The 16,712-nt window shown below is 43.7% G+C and overlaps 1 protein-coding gene across 4 annotated transcripts; it reads left to right on the top strand.

The window, feature by feature from the left end:
* The first annotated feature begins 8,323 nt into the window (after positions 1-8,323).
* NEFL (neurofilament light chain) lies at positions 8,324-13,508 on the top strand. 4 transcript variants are annotated; one of them, XM_088443234.1, is made up of 4 exons: positions 8,324-9,583; positions 10,630-10,754; positions 11,176-11,471; positions 11,625-13,508. In XM_088443234.1, exons 1-4 carry the CDS (start codon positions 8,558-8,560, stop codon positions 11,753-11,755), a joined length of 1,578 nt encoding a protein of 525 aa, XP_088299360.1. In that variant the 5' UTR covers positions 8,324-8,557; the 3' UTR covers positions 11,756-13,508. The 4 variants fall into 4 exon arrangements, with proteins under 4 accessions (XP_088299360.1, XP_088299361.1, XP_088299357.1 ...); XM_088443235.1 differs by having other exon boundaries at positions 11,634-13,507; XM_088443231.1 differs by having other exon boundaries at positions 11,622-13,507.
* Positions 13,509-16,712: the final 3,204 nt, after the last annotated feature.

Genomic DNA, 16,712 nt, shown 5'->3' with positions numbered 1-16,712 from the left:
CCCCTCTTACAAGCCCTCCACTGGCTCCCCTTCCCTTTCAGAACCCAATTCAAGGTTCTCACACTCACTTACAAAGCCCTCACCCAATCCTCTCTCATTTACATCTCTGATCTCTCCCCTCACTCTTCTGTCCACCCTCTTCATTCACTTAATACATGCCGCCTTTCATGCCAATTGATTACTTCCTACCACTCCTGCCTCCAAGATTTTGCCTGTGCTGCTCCCCACCTTTGGAACACCCTCCATCTCCCCATCAGACTCCCCACCTCTCTACAATCTTTCAAACGAGCTCTTAAGACCCACTATTTCTTTAAAGCCTTCCAGCTCTCATCCTAACTTGCTGCTACATCTTCCTTTCTCCCCGCCTACACCATTCTGCATCACTCCTGTTCATCTGCCCCTCTCTTAAAGAATGTAAGCTCTTTCGAGCAGGACCCTCTACCCTCTTGTGCTTCTCCCTACTGTAATTTAATTTATCTCTTACTCCCCACTAGGGAAACCAACACTCGGCTGCTTATGTGGGCGTAAAGGTCGCTAATATAGCAATGTTTATTATACATGTCCATGTCCTTCTTTGTATTGTAAGTCACTGGTTACTTATTTGTTCATGTACTTTGTAAGCTGCTGCGGAACACTTGTGGCGCAATATAAATAAATAATAATAATAATACCCCATTACTGGCCAATGCAGAGAAAAAGAAACCTGCTATGCAATGGGCATACTGTATACTGTAGCCTGACTATTTCATAGTCTCTATAGTAGTGCTGCCTGTATTTTCAGTTTCTTTAGCGCCTCTGTGAGGGCTCAATTATAGAGCTCACAGACGACCACCAAACTCCTGCTCCAATTGCAGTTGTACAGATAGGTGTTTCCCAGTCTCTCCTGCGATTACTGCCAATCTCTGACAGCAATCTAGGCCTTCTAGATCCCAGAAGGAAGGGGGGGGGGGAGGACTGCTGCCAACAGGCGGTGCTACCGCTGATTGCACCCTATCCCAAAAAGTCAGAAGGATCGTGAGCAGGGGCTGGCTGGCAACTTTCAGCCTAGGGGGCAAACAAGAGCAAGTGGCCCAGTTTTTCTACCAGCGAATAGAATTTTAAAAATGGGCGTGACAATAATGTTGGAGGTGTGGTTTGCGTAATGTGGGTATGGTTTAAATAGCAAATGAAATATGAAAAATTGTTATGACAAAGAGCTATAAACAAATATATCATGTACCAGCCCCATATGACTAATGCTGGGTGCACACTGATAGATATAATTGTAGAGCATGATCGGTGTGTAAAAATGATATGTCTATTAACTATGTCATTCACAGACATATCGCATCTGCCCTACAGCACAGCTAATGCCGATATATCTAAATGCTTTGATGCCGATACTGGCCCAAAGCATTCAGTCTGCTCCATATCCTTCAGGTAAAATCATGTACTGTCCTGACTTGCAGTCACAGGGGGAAGCTGTATGTCTGGGTGTCCCTCTCCAGCTAAAACAACACACATGGTGGGAGGTTTTAAAAATTTTAGCAGAGTATGGATGTTTAATCATGCGGCCAGTGAGCATATACCCACAGGTAACACACTCCGGACATTTGAAACATCCTTTTTTAAGTGGACCCAAGACATTCTTTATACCGTTTTACCCAGATGTGTCACGTCTGTATGCACTAAGAAATCGCATATATTTCTGCCCCGAAAATAGCATGTAAGAATACGTTTATCATGAAGTACAGACAAATCCTTATCACTAGTAATTAGTGGCCAATAATTCTTAATGGCTATGCAGGCTTTAAAGCTAGCTGTATTATAGCTACGTGGCCATGGTATCCTCTTGGTGATACAGTGGACAGTGATATAGTGTGTGTGTATATATATATATATATATATATATTTATTAGGGATGTGCAGGCTCGGATAGGTTCGAGTTTGCACGTGGAGTTCGGATTTTTCCCTCCAAAAAAATGGAACTCAGAAAGAGGCAAAACGTCATCTTGCATGGACGAACATCATCATTCCTGTACTTTTGTCCAGGAATGATGATGTTCGTCCATGCAAGATGACGTTTTGCCTCTTTCTGAGTTCCGTTTTTTTTGAGGGAAAAATCCGAACTCCACGTGCAAACTCGAACCTATCCGAGCCTGCACATCCCTATATAATATATATATATATATATATACATATATATACACACACACACACACACACACACACACACACACACACACACACACACACATAGAAAGACAGACACACACACACATACAGACACACACAAACACACTTAGTCAGCACACACATATTTGAAATAACAAAACAACGCCCCCTGCAAAGTTTATGCCAATGTGACATATTATATATATATGCCCCACTCCACCCTCCACTTACCTGGTATGGGTGGAGAAGAAAGGAAGCAAGCAGGATCTCCTCCACTCTGAGGCACTCCCCATCACACGCTGCCCTCTCTCTCTTTCCTCCATCGGTGCGGTGTCATTTCAGCTCTTCTCACTCCTCCGATAAGCCACGCCCCTTTTCCCATTCTCTCTAGCCTCTTGGATTTCTGGGTAGGGAAACCTTGCTCCCCATTGGTCGACAGTGGCCATCTTTTTGTAGCCCGATACGGGGGCAGCCATTTTCTCTTAGCCCCTACTCCATTAATCGGATCTCTCTCTCAAGCTCGGCAGCGGCCGGGGAGCAGGAGCATCCCTGGCGGCCCTGAAGTACTAGAATTGTACCGGCCCGGGGGGCAGTTGGCACCCTGCCCCCCGGCCCAGCCCGCCCCTGATCGTGAGGCCCGCTTTCACGGTCTGTATTCATACTGAAAATCAAGAAAACCCAAAAAGTCAGAAGGATCGTGAGGCCCGCTTTCACGGTCTGTATTCATACTGAAAATCAAGATCAAGCAAGCTTTTGCCCTTCTGCTCCATGGGAGGTTTCTGTCCTCCCTGAGCTCGCCTTAGGACACCTGCGTTACGGTTTGACAGGTGTACCGCCCCAGTCAAACTCTCTACCTGCCACTGCCCCCGGAGCGGGTCGCGCGCCGGCCGGGCGCTTGGAGCCAGAAGCGAAAGCCCGCTCGGGGCTCGCCCCCCCGCCTTACCGGGTAAGTGAAAAAACGATACTTAAGCAGTCAAGCCCACCTCATTTGTACAACACCTCTTTAGCGGTAACGTCCAGCCTCAGCCTCCTTAGCCAGAGGGACGTCTCCTGTCTGCTTACCCGGGACCTCCACTGACAGCCCACTCCACACTGAGACAGACTGCCCCTTCCGGGCACTTCCATTACCACCACTGAACCACCACTGAGCAGTACCTGCGGCTGATGCCGCAGGTACTCTCTGGCAGAGTGAGTGCTGCTGTTCAGGATCTCCAGCTTCACAGCTTCTGCTGTGACAGCTTCCCTGTTCCCTCTCCAACTCCACCCCCTATGATATCTCCTGCTTTACCTTCTTGATGAATGGCCCGAACACTTAATTTTTGCAGGTATTAATTTTCACCTGCTTTTATAAAAATTAAGTGATGATGAATAGGCCCCTATATGTGGCAGTTTGCCAAGGAACCGGATTGCTCTGTGCCAACTAACAGTACTAATAAGACCCCATGGATCTGGCTGACTCATGTGTGTTACCAAACTAGCCACAAATCTGGATGCTTGACCATCAAATTTACACCAAAAGAAAGAAAGTTTACGTTTGACAATTTAACATAATGCAGCCACCTATTGTTCTCCTGAGGTGAGTGAGAAAAGTGATATGTATAAATTTAGCTCAGCAATTTCCATCCAGCCATATGACAGTGTGTTAATGTTTACTTTCTGAATCACTATTTAAACCATTTAATTTGTATTTAAAAACATATTTTGTTTTGCATTTGTTATTAGTATATATATATATATATATATATATATATATATAATATATATATGTTTTTAAGCAACACAATGAAAACAAAAGACGGTAAGAAAATGAGGTGTGGGAGACTGAGAAGAGGGTGCGGGGTACTGACATGAATAAAGCTGACGGAACAATTTACATTCTACATTTACAGACTTTACTGTGTGGGGAGAAACAATTACAGATTACATCCATCCATTAAAATATGAAGACCGAATTGGCGGTCATTTAAAGTATCGAGAGGTGCTTACTAAGTATTTACAGACACTAGAAGAAGATTAGTCATCATTTAACTGCATAATAGGTAGTTATAAAACATTAACAGCACTAGGGGAGAATTGGTAAACAAAATGTCTTAATACCTATAAAACCTTCAATCTAGCTGTATAATGTACAGTACAATGTAGAACTGCTGTCACTGTGTCCTACATGTGTCCTTCAGTCACCACCTGGACTGTCCTGCTCTCATCTCTCTTCCTCTGACTGTCAGTCTTCTCTCCGCACACAGCCGTCTTTCTCTCTCTCTCTTCCGATCTGAACTTGCTGCAGTGTTGAACATGTGCCAAAGAGACTGCAGCATCCTCTTGCAGTGTTGCTCTGGAACCTCCCTGATCCTGAAACAGCTTAATCAAGCTTCTTTATCACCCCTGTCATCTCAGCTTCCCCCTGTACAATACATTACCAGGGATGCTCTGGATGATGGACCCATCTGGGATTCTATTATTATAGTGCAGAGGATGGGACGAGGGGAGTAGTGATAGGTGCTTGCAGTGGTCTCTCTGCAGACATCTGTGTAGGTATAAGGACTGCTACTTACGTGTGCAAACCATACATGTGCGTTCTATTATACACGTCTCTAATTAGAACAAGTATGATATTGTCAGACTTTCCTTATAACATATATGAGCTGTACAAATCACACTAGTTTCACCTTAATGAGAATTATTTCAAGCTCTCATAACATTAATTCAACATCAAACAACTTTGAAGATCTTACAAGCACCTAAATCAAGATTTTGGAACTTAAATGTCATACACTAATGAGCAATGAAATATGCTGGCGCTATATAATACAGCAATAATACCTGATATTTCCAGCTTTAAACATTTCCTCATCCACATCTAACAATTTAACTCTGAGTGACCATTTCCGAATGTAACACATGGCAGCCTTTCCCAGCCTTATAGACCTTCTACACAATAGTCCTAATCTGACATTATTTTCTTATATTTGAGCAATATTGTAACAGTGCATTACTACTCAATAACAGGGTCATGTTTTGTGGATTTCTGTCTGTGGAAGCAGGTGGAATAATTACTGACCCAGCAAAATAGATAAACTCATTTGTACATGACTAAGGAAATCCATAAAGCATAACCTGTTGGTGGTACTTGAGGATTAGGTCCCAGACAATTACACCAGTCTCTTCTTCCACATGTACAATAAGACTTGTACAATTATACACATCAGTTACAATAATCCAAACCTCACAAGTATCTTCTGCAAAATCTCTGAATTTCCAGCATCTCATTGGTCTGTGGACCAATGTCCTAGAAAATGAATAAATTGCACATGTAGTTTTTTTCCACATTTTTAGAACTTAAATCCAAAAACGTGTCCATCTAAAAACATTTGGAAAAATCTTCTGTAACATGTCAAAACTCTCTGGATATCATGTGTTAATTCAAAGACCTGTTAGCATCTCTTGAAAACCTCATTAGTCTTTTCTTTAGGAGTATTATAGAGCTCCTATATTACAGTCATCTACCCATGTGGGGGTATTTCCTGTCTTTCACAGCTCTGGGCATTATTTGGAAAGCAAATACAATTTCAAGCTAAACGCCAAAAATAAAAATGGAGGATGCAATAAAAATGTAACTACAAAATGTAGGGAACCATTTGAACAGACCTGGGAACGAGACCTAGGGATTAGCTTGGAGGACGACGACTGAGCAGATATCAGGCAATGGGTGGCTAAGTCATCCATTAACACTAATATTAAGAAAATTCCTTCATAGTTTATTCCCACTGGTACATGACTCCTGCAAAACTACATCAGATTTTCTCAGGGTCTTCGAACTTATGTTGGAGACAATGTGGCCAAATAGGTTCCTAGTTCCATGTGTGGTGGGACTACCCTGTGATATGCAAATATTGGGATTAAGTCACATCTTTGGTGTTCAAGGTGCTCAGTGTTTCTCCCCCTAGAGACCCTCTACATATGCTTCTATGCAAACACACTGGCTCTCTCTCTAAACCTCAGAACAAACTTTGTGGTCATATCTATAATGCTGCCAAACTGTTGATCGCCACAAACTGGAAACAAACTGAAGCCCCGGCAATAGCCTCATTGTTAAATAAAATTTGGTACTTGGCTTCTATGGAATATATCACTGAACTCCACGATTCAGTGAATAAGTTTCATGCTACCTGGGGCCCTTGGTACTCTGCATTTCATAGACAGTTGCCCAGAATGTAGTGATTTTGGCTTTTCGTGAGTGATATACTATACCGTAGTTTGCCTTTCTTTAATCCCACCCACCTTTTTTCTCCTTTTATTCTTTTTTTGTATATTTTATTTTTTGTTTTATGTATTTTTGTAACAAATTAAAAATTTGATTGATGTGGATTTTTGTGAAGTTTTATTTTTTGGATATATTATTTGACATATTTGAATTGTTGATTATTCACATTTTTTTTGTGTACGTTAATATTTGTGATGCAAACATAATTAAAAATTATAAATAAAAAGAGATTAAAAAAAAAATTTAACTACAGTGTCAACCCTACTTCCACTTGAGCATTATTTGCCTTCATTATTTTAACTTTTATGTTTCGACTATGTCTATTATGTGTGGGTGATGTTCTTGTTACATTGCTCAAAGTGCATCTACTGGAGTAAGGAGCTTTATCAGAACCGCAACTGGAAGGTGCAAAATGCATCCCATCGAAGTCTAGGATGAGACTCGATGTCTGGTGATGCTGAAAAAGTCTTTTTATAGGGTAGCAGTTATTATGCCCCCTGCAATGCAGGGAACGCCCTGGTATATGTGTTGTTACATGTTGGTAGAAATCTATGTGCACTGATGCATCTAATCCCTAGTCAGCAAGATACACCCCTGGTCTCCCAATCTGCTCCCATCAGCCATTGCTAACTTTACCCAACACACATAAGATGCCATTGTGGCCTGCAAGCCCATGAGCATTAAAATGTGTGCTTTTAATAAAAGTAGCCAAATTACATCTCAAAACTTGGCGTTGCACAGTTGCAGAATTATAAATGACCCTTACTCAATTATGTATGATAGGGATAATGTTTATAACCAATAGTCTAAGCAGATGTAATGCATTTTATATCTAATATATTAAGAAATACACTAAGTACATGGCCATATTATTTGTAACCTACCCTGAATTTATCAGATTAGGGCCAGGATGTACTAAAGGAGAAAATGCAGTAAAACCCCGGAAATGGGAGTTTTACCTAATTTTCCATATGTACTAAGCAAGGAAATAGTGCCTGCAAATAGGGCAGATTTATTGACTGCAGATAGGACAGGTTTGTCATGTATTTTATGATATTGTTTAGACAGTTTTACATGTACAGTACATGATTATCAGTATTTCAGCCTAGAGAGCTCCACTTCTACAGCGGATGTTATTATACCGTGTTTAGTAACCAGGATCCCAGCAATGAGCAGACAGAATTAATAGTAAATATCCGCAGCTTTAATCTTCTCAGCATTGCACCAATGATCTGTTTATAGTACAGGCTCCCTATACAATAGCCCTGATGACCAGCCTGCACAAAGACTTTGTTTAATGCTGGTCCCAACCCACTCATGAGCTTTCCTGTCCTTGAACCCACACTTTGACCTGTGAGGCGCATTGAGAGGGGATTGATCTGAAGTATTTTTGTATCATTTGAGCATCTGTAAACTATGCACACCTACAGTACCTGAACCTATAGAGAGACAATGACTCAAATAGCCAGTGTTTAAATGAACTAAAGTTCATGTTATATAATGGATAGGAAGCCGTGCTGGGACTTGTGGATCCTCAGCAGCTAGAGAGCAAATCTACATCTGCCTTTGCTGTAGAATTGATTAATAAATCAATCAAAAATGAATGAATGAACGAAATTATATATATATATATATATATATATATATACACATACATACATACATACATACACACACACACACACATATGTGCGTGTGTGTTTCACTAATATTCAAGAGGACAGACAGGACAGGCACATGAGCAGCAGAGGGAGCTATTATAACCCAGAGCCTCTCAGTGTGCATCCCAACCTATAGTCAGGAGAATCAATGGTTAAATTTACCCCATTGTTGAAAAAAACTTGTCAAGCAAGCAGCAGCCTTGGACTGTGAAGCGGCTCTGCACAGTCGGGAGCTCTTCAGCTGTGACCAGAGAGGCAAGAGGCTGTGCAGTTGTGACGAGAGAGACAGGAGGCTCTGCTAGGAGATCGGGCAGAGGAAGGGAGTGAGGATCCTGTGCTGTCCTTGGTGCTGATTGAAAAAAGTGCCCTCTTGCAGTGCGCCTGCGCAGTACTGTCCCATGCTCTATAAGTAGCTGTGCGAGAGAGAGCGCTCTGCCCACAGTGCCCAGTCAGTGCAGCCCAGCCAGTATTAGACTGCACCATGAGCTCCTACAGCTACGACCCGTACTACACCTCATACAAGCGCCGGGTGGTGGAGAGTGGCCCCCGTGTGCACATCCGGAGCAGCTATGTTTCCCCGAGCCGGACAAGCTACTCCCCAGCCATCAGCTCAGTGAGGCGCAGTTACGCCACTTCTTCCTCTTCGTCCAGTCACCTCCACAGTGCCGACTCCCTGGACCTCACGCAGGTGGCGGCTATCAGTAGCGACCTGAAGATAGTGCGCACCCAGGAAAAGGCGCAGCTCCAGGACCTCAACGACCGCTTCGCCAACTTCATTGAGAGGGTCCATGAACTGGAAAAGCGCAACAAAGTGCTCGAAGCCGAGCTCCACCTCCTGCGCCAGAAGCACAGCGAGCCCTCCAGGCTGCGCAACCTCTACGAGCAGGAGGTGCGGGAGCTGCGCCTGGCGCACGAAGACGCCACCGGAGATCGCCAGAGCCTGCGCTCCGAGCGCGAGCGGCTGGAAGATGCGCTGCGGGTGCTCCAGGCACGCTACGAGGAGGAGGCACTCAGTCGGGAGGACGCAGAGGCCAGACTGCTGGAGGTCAGAAAAGAGGCCGACGCAGTCGCCCTGGCCAGGGTAGAGCTGGAGAAGCGGATGGACAGCCTGCTGGACGAGATTACCTTCCTGAAGAAAGTGCACGACGAGGAGCTGGCGCAGCTGCAAGCGCAGATCCAGTACGCGCAGATCTCCCTGGAGGTGGACGTCGCCAAGCCAGACCTGAGCTCCGCGCTCCGCGACATCCGGGCGCAGTACGAGAAGCTGGCGGCCAAGAACATGCAGTCCGCTGAGGAGTGGTTCACGTCTCGGTTCACGGTCTTGACGCAGAGCGCAGCGCGGAACACGGACGCGGTGCGCTCTGCCAAGGATGAGGTGTCGGAGAGCCGTCGGCTGCTCAAATCCAAAGGGCTGGAGATCGATGCCTGCAGGGGAGTGAATGAGGCGCTGCAGAGGCAGATCCAGGACCAGGAAGACAAGCAGAGCGCAGAGATAGCAGGAATGCAGGTACAGGGGTGTAGAGGATGTTCATTAGCCTAAAGTGTCACAGTATATAAGTAGGTGTATATGATGGCTGGGTACAAAAGTAATTAAGTGCCAGTTCGTAGACTGGGATTCCGCATTGCTGGTGTGGGGTTCAGCACTTTGGACAGATCAGGTTGGAACTGCCACTTGATTACTTTTGTACCCAGCCACCATCTATATATTCAGTACTGTTTTCTCAAATCCAGTTCTCAAGGACTGTTATACTGCATGTTTTCTATATATCATTTCTGGGACAGGTGTATTTATTTCTGGCCAACACATTTTAAAGGATCCGATTGTACTTCTGCATAGAGATCTGGAAATGATTCACTATTCTCTGTGGGGAAAGGCTCTCAGCAACGCCATCCTAAACAAATGTGAAAACTTCATGAATTAACATGAGCAAACTGGAAAATAAAGCATGAATCTCTAAGCAGCTTTTATATGTCATGTTCATGGTGGAGCTGCATGTAGTGTATACTAAAGCCTCCCTATCCCACACAGAATTATGCAGTGTCATCATTACTGTAAGTCACAGCACAACAGAACCCAATTCAAATGTAGAACGTTTATCCACACAGATAATCCATAGACAGACTGCTCCTGTGTCTCCAGTGGTAAACAATTAAGTTTTTAATATATCTATTTAAAGACTTAAAACTCAGTATTCTAAATAAATGATGCTCCAGCTGTTTTGACTATAGAACTTCCTACCTCTGGCTGCTGGTACTTCTAGTTCCACAATGGATCTAATAACACATGTTGCCTAAGGTTGATATATGAAGATGGTTTAATAGGCTGGTAATTAGAGGAACACTAATTACATAATTGTGACATTTCATACTGAGCCTTTAGATGAAAAAACAAAAAACACAGAGGGTAAAGTGGTTTTTCACTTTGAACTGTTATCACTGTTTCTTTACCCTACATATCACTCCAGGCAGGTCTAACCCACTGATGGAACACAAACTAGATATATGATGCTCTGTGGGTGCTGCAATAGTCTGTTCTCTCTCTGTTGCCCACAGGATGCCATAAACAAATTAGAGGATGAGCTGAGGAACACAAAAAGTGAGATGGCGAGGTACCTGAAGGAGTACCAGGATCTGCTTAATGTCAAAATGGCATTGGACATAGAGATTGCTGCATACAGGTATTAAATCAGATTCATGTCTACAAAACAAAATAACATCTGCATGTCTTGTATGCTTTGATTTCAGTTATGTCTAATTCAAAATATTTATCTACTTGTACATCTGTAATTTCTTTGAAAGCCTTAGGGGTTTATGTATCAAGCAGTGAAAAGGGTGGACCAGTGGAGAAGTTGCCCATAGCAACCAATCAGCTGTTTAGTAGCATTCATCAAGTACAGTCTATAAAATAATAGGTAGGAGCTGATTGGTTGCTATGGGCAACTTCTCCACTGGTCCACTTCTCCACACTTTAAACTGCTTGATAAATAAACCCCTTAGTTTCTTTGAAATCTATAGTGCAAGCTGCAGTGCCGAGCTAGCCTCCCATCACTTTTCCAGTTCCATGCAATAATATGAACGTTATTCCCTGTCACTTTGCAGGAAGTTACTGGAGGGAGAGGAGACCAGGCTGAGTTTCTCCGGTGTTGGGGCCATCACCAGTGGATACACACAAAGTGCCCCTATTTTTGGTCGATCTGCATACAGTCTGCAGAGCAGTTCATATATCTCCGCTCGCTCATTCCCCACCTACTATGCCAGCCACGTACAAGAAGAGCAGCTCGATGTAGAGGAGACCATTGAGTCATCCAGGGCAGAAGATGCAAAGGCAGAGCCCCCAGAGGAGGAAGAGGAGGCTGAAGAGGAAGGAGAGGATGGAGAAGAGGCAGAGGGAGAAGGTAAAATCAGTCACAGCTTAAAGGCACAGAATACAACTGATAGATTACTATCACCCATTATATTATATGTTAGGACACAGTATCTATATATGTATTGGCAGTAATTGCATTGTTCTCACACCCTTATGTATGTGTTTGCTTCTACAGGAGAAGAAGAAGAAGAAGAAGAAGAAGAAGAAGAAGAAGAAGAAGAGGAGGGTAAAGAAGAGGAAGCTGAGGAAGAGGGTGAGGAAGAAAAAGAGGATGAGGAATCCACAGCAGAAGAAAGTGAAGATAAAAAATAAATATTTTAGCAGAAAAATATTGTTTCCCAGCTAATAAAATTTCCTCATCATCAATCCACTCCACCTTACTAGTGGCCCACAATTTACTCCACATCCCTTCCACTGCACCTTCCTAGTGGCCCCCTGTCCACTCCACCTCCCTAGTGGTCCACAATCCACTCCACCTCCTTAGTGGCCCGCAATCCACTCCACCTGCCCAGTGCCACACAATGCACTCTACTTGCCCAGGTTCTCACAATCCACTATACCTGCCCAGTGGCCCACAATCCACTCCACCGTTCCAGTGGCCCACAATCCACTTCACCTCCTAGGTGGCCCACAGTCCTCTCCAAATTCCAGGTAGCCTACAGTCCTCTCCACCTCCCAAGTGGCCTTCCATCCACTCTACCTCCTTTGTATTCCATCTCCCTAGTGGCCCACAATCCATTCCACTTCCTTATTGGGCCACAATTCCATCCATTGCCCTATGGCCACAGTCTTCACCTGCATAGTGTTCTTGTATCTACTACACCTCCTTTCTATTCTATCTCCATAGTGGCCCACAGTCCACTCCATCTCCTTATTGGGCCATGATTGAATCCACCTCCCTAACGGCCCAAAATTTACTCCATCTCTGTTGTAGACCACAGACTACTCTGCATCTCTAGTGGCCCACAATCCACCCTAACCGTATACGATACACTCAACCCCCCTTGTGGCTTACAGACCACTCCAACTTTTTACTGGCCCTTAGACCACCCCTTATCACCTCTGTGGTTGTGTCGCCTTCATTACTTAGAGCAAAGGTTCCTAATCTCAGTCCTCAAAGCACACTAACAGTCCACTTTTTAAGGATATCCATGCTTGACCACAGGTGAGCTAATTAGTACCTTAGTTAATTTGATTTAACCACCTGTGCTAAACCATGGATATCTCTAAAACCTGAGCAGTTGGGGTGCCTTGAGGACTGCGTTTGGGAACCTCTGACTTAGAGTATGAATCCTACCACTTTAAGCAGAGACCCAATCGCATCCCATCCTGGTGGTGCAAATTTAATCCAGGTGAGTTCAGAACCAGGGACTTCCAGTCATGTAATTGCCCATGCAGTGCAATCTCCAGCACAACTGGGGTAGTTAACAATTTTGTTCACTTTTTAACACCTTCACTGCCACACGACTAGCCAATAATGTCAACTGCTTTTCCCTTTAAATCAGAATGAAAAATGCATTATTGCAGGCATTAATTAAATGTTTTATTTGTTCATAAAACAGCCTGACTTGGAGGAGAAGGCTTGTGTTCCATTTCTTGGGGTCAGGGAAAAGAGACCGCACAACACAACACAACCCACAAGAAAGGGCGTAACTAGCTATTTGAAGGCCTCATTGCAAAAGTTTTATAAGGGCCCCTATGTACAATACAATGCTGAAAAATGTATATAACACATGTAACTTTGGCAAGGAAGATGGGCCTCCCTCAGCTCTGGGCCCCACAGCAGCTCCACCCTTTGCACCTATGGTAGTTACACCCATTCCCACAAGTATTTGAATCTGCCCCTAGACTTGACCCTTATCTCTACTCCTCATTTCATTGTTGCACATTAACCCCAACCACATGCACTGCTGATTGCAAGGCATCGCAGAGCTGCAGCTATGATTTTTTTGGTGGCTTTTGTGGATCTGTGTACTATACTCACAATAAAGAGGCAAAACAGCATTCAGGCAGCAAACTGAAAATGTGTCACATCCATGTCTATTATCGACCACATGTCAGCGCAGGAGGATGGGGGTGACCACTACTAATTGGCGAAGCACCAAGATGGAGAGCAGCATTATTTGTAGGTCTGCGTGGGGCAATAACACAGGATGTTTGAATACAGGGGTAACAATAGCTGTATTGGGATTTCACCTGCAAACAGGATACATAGGGGGAGATGTTTCAAGCCTTCTAAAAAGTGGAGAAGTTCCCCATTAGCAACCAATCAGCATCTAGCTGGCATTAATCAAGTATATTCTATAAACTGATAGGTAGAAGATGATTGGTTGCTATGAGAAACTTCTCCTGAGTCTCCAGAAGGTTGTTATTACAACTATAGGTAGATCCCAGAACTCTGGTGTTCTCTGATTCAATGTAACAGTTAGTGATAGAGAACATAATGTGCAATTCTCCCAACTATGGGCCATATTCAGCAAGGAATACCAGTCTGCATACCCACGCACACAGCCGCTGCCAAAATATGCTAATGAAGTCAAACGCACTGCCGCCAAGGCACTATAATCAGATGTCCAGCACTACATTAAGCCGCGCCCTTATCATTACTCACTTGCGGAAAAGTAAGCAAGATAGCGAAAACCGGTAACATCGAGAACCATCGGACCCATACGCACAATAGTGGTTGACCAGACCTCCTGCAGGATTTGACCAACTTCCTGTGTGCATCTAGACCTCTGGCTGCGTCTCCCGCCGCTCGGGTTTAATTATATACGCCACTGTAACGGAGTTCCAGCACAGGCACGCCTGCGTTCAGCCGGCCAACCCCTGTAACCACCCACAAATGGCACTTCCTGTCAGTCAGCGATGGGTCTGCGTTCTCTTTCCTGATCGCCATGACAAGGTCGCGCATGCACAGTGCAGCTTATATGCATGCGCAGAGCGAAAACATCGGCCTAGTGAGTGCGAATTCTCATCTGCGTTCCTTGCTGAATTGGGCCCTATGTCCTGATGCTTAGGTTGCTGACAGAATGCTCACATCCCTAATCATTATCACCATAACCTATAAATATTAGGGATGTTCATCGGTGGGGTGTCCATTGATGGTTATCATCGACGGGCTAATGGGTGATTACCATCGATGGCACAAAAACCATATGTGGTGACCATCAATTGTTAGCACTTGCTCGATGGCCACCGCTGCTGGGTGCACTGTGGGCCATTCAAAAATGGGGGAGCTGCTTAGTGCCCACCAGGGGGCAGGGCTAAACTCTGTCCTGTTAAGGAAAAAAAAACACATTGGCTCCGAGAACCACTGGTCCCTAAAACTCCCTAAGCCAGGGGATCCAAGTCAAACAGAAATATAGCAGGTGCACTCATGGCATTCAAGGGGGGATATATGCTCAGTCCATTAACCTCAAGTAAGCTGGAAATAAGTAAAAGTACACAATACAGCATATACATTTGTAGTGTAAAACTGTTCTTGTATGTGCTGTCCACTTAAGATGAGCTTAATATCCTGCAACTTTTACTTCTCTGGTGTTTTGTTTCTGTATAATAAAGATGAGTCGTTTCATGATTGGCTTTGGAATAGGATGCAACATTGCTGAATTCAGCTGTATCCAAGTTATTTCAGTGCAACAAAACTCTGTACATCCAGTAATAGTTGCAGGATGTGCTACCAAATCTATCTATCTATCTATCTATCTATCTATCTATCTATCTATCTATCTATCTATCTATCTATCTATACATATATACACACATATATATGTTCTACTCGGTTCCATTCGGATTTAAAAACCGAATCTTATTGGCTATCAGCTGTCACGAGTTTTGGATAGCCAATAAGATTCGGTTTTTGAAACCGAACGAAACCGAGTAGAACTATATATATATATATATATATATATATATATATATACATACATACACACACATATACACACACGCACACACCTAACCTCACCCACCCCACCCCCTCAGCAGTTCCCCCTGTCCCCACCCACCCATTATACTTACCTCACCCCTTCCCAGACCTCTTCTCTCTCTCGATGGTGTGCCATGTGTGTGCATGTGACACCTAACAAGCAGGGCGAGCAGGTTAGCTTTGACGTGAACGTGCCTGGAAGCCGTAATTAGGTCATCACGCAAATGTATGTGATTACATAATTTACATCAGGGTCTTATTTTAATATATATACATAACAACATTTGTAAACTTTTAATCTTTTTTGATGTACAGATTATGTGACAAACTAATTAGCTTGATATCTCTCTATATATTATAACATAAAACTTTTTAAAACTACATTACGCTCTAATAGCTGGAATGACTGGTAGTTCCTGCGTAATGCGGTCCAACATTATATATGCGCTGTCTTATTGCACTCTCTGATTCAACATTAAATATATGCCGACTTATTGCATACTATTCTCCAACATTATACATATGCTGGCTTATTGTGTTGATATATGCATTTACACATGAAAGCTGGTCCAAGGCATAAAAATCCATTAGTTAGGAAAAATGCACTATAAAGCTATTTACTAAAGGAAATTATATTGTGCATCTATAAAGCACCTGCCCATCCTATTCCAAAGCAAATCATGAAACGACTCATCTTTATGACATAGAAACAAAACACCACCTGCCCAGGGGGCTGATAACGGATATTGCAAATCCCCCTCCTCCGGGGCTATGCCCTTTAGCTACGTCGCTGCAAAGATAAATATTCTTACTAGTGTAATTTACTATATTAAAGGCAATTATTTCTATTTTAATGTTTAACAGATCTACCAACAAGATATAAATCACCAGTTTAGGCCATTGGCAATAAGCGTGTGGGGCTTCAAGTAATGATTGAACCACGTGAGCCATGTGACCTTGGTCAGATTATTAGAGGGACTGATAAATGAACAGCCAATGTTCATCTTCTAGATACCAAAACATTCTGCCCAACAGCAGGTGTATAGGTTGTTATTATTATTATTATTATATGGGAGAAACATTGTTTAATTATAGATTTGAGGAAGATTATATACTATGGGGTCAATCCAATTAGGTGTGAGTTGCGAGCAGTGGTGGCTCCAGAGGTGCGGCTGCAGCACAGTCCAAAATTCATATGGGGGAGCCACAATAAGTGCCAGTGAGTCCCGGCCCTCTATGGGGAGAATTCAGGGCCTGATTCAGAGCCGGACGCTCTCACCAGAGCGCTCGCTCTGAATCAGGGCCCTCCTATCTAAACTTGGAGCGGCCTCTTGGACGCTC

This window comes from Taudactylus pleione, unplaced genomic scaffold (genome assembly GCF_031769625.1).
Source record: "Taudactylus pleione unplaced genomic scaffold, aTauple2 ptg000329l, whole genome shotgun sequence".
Classification (NCBI taxonomy): domain Eukaryota; kingdom Metazoa; phylum Chordata; class Amphibia; order Anura; family Myobatrachidae; genus Taudactylus; species Taudactylus pleione.
The sequence above is the reverse complement of the archived record's forward strand: the minus strand, read 5'-3'. Positions and strand labels throughout refer to the sequence as shown.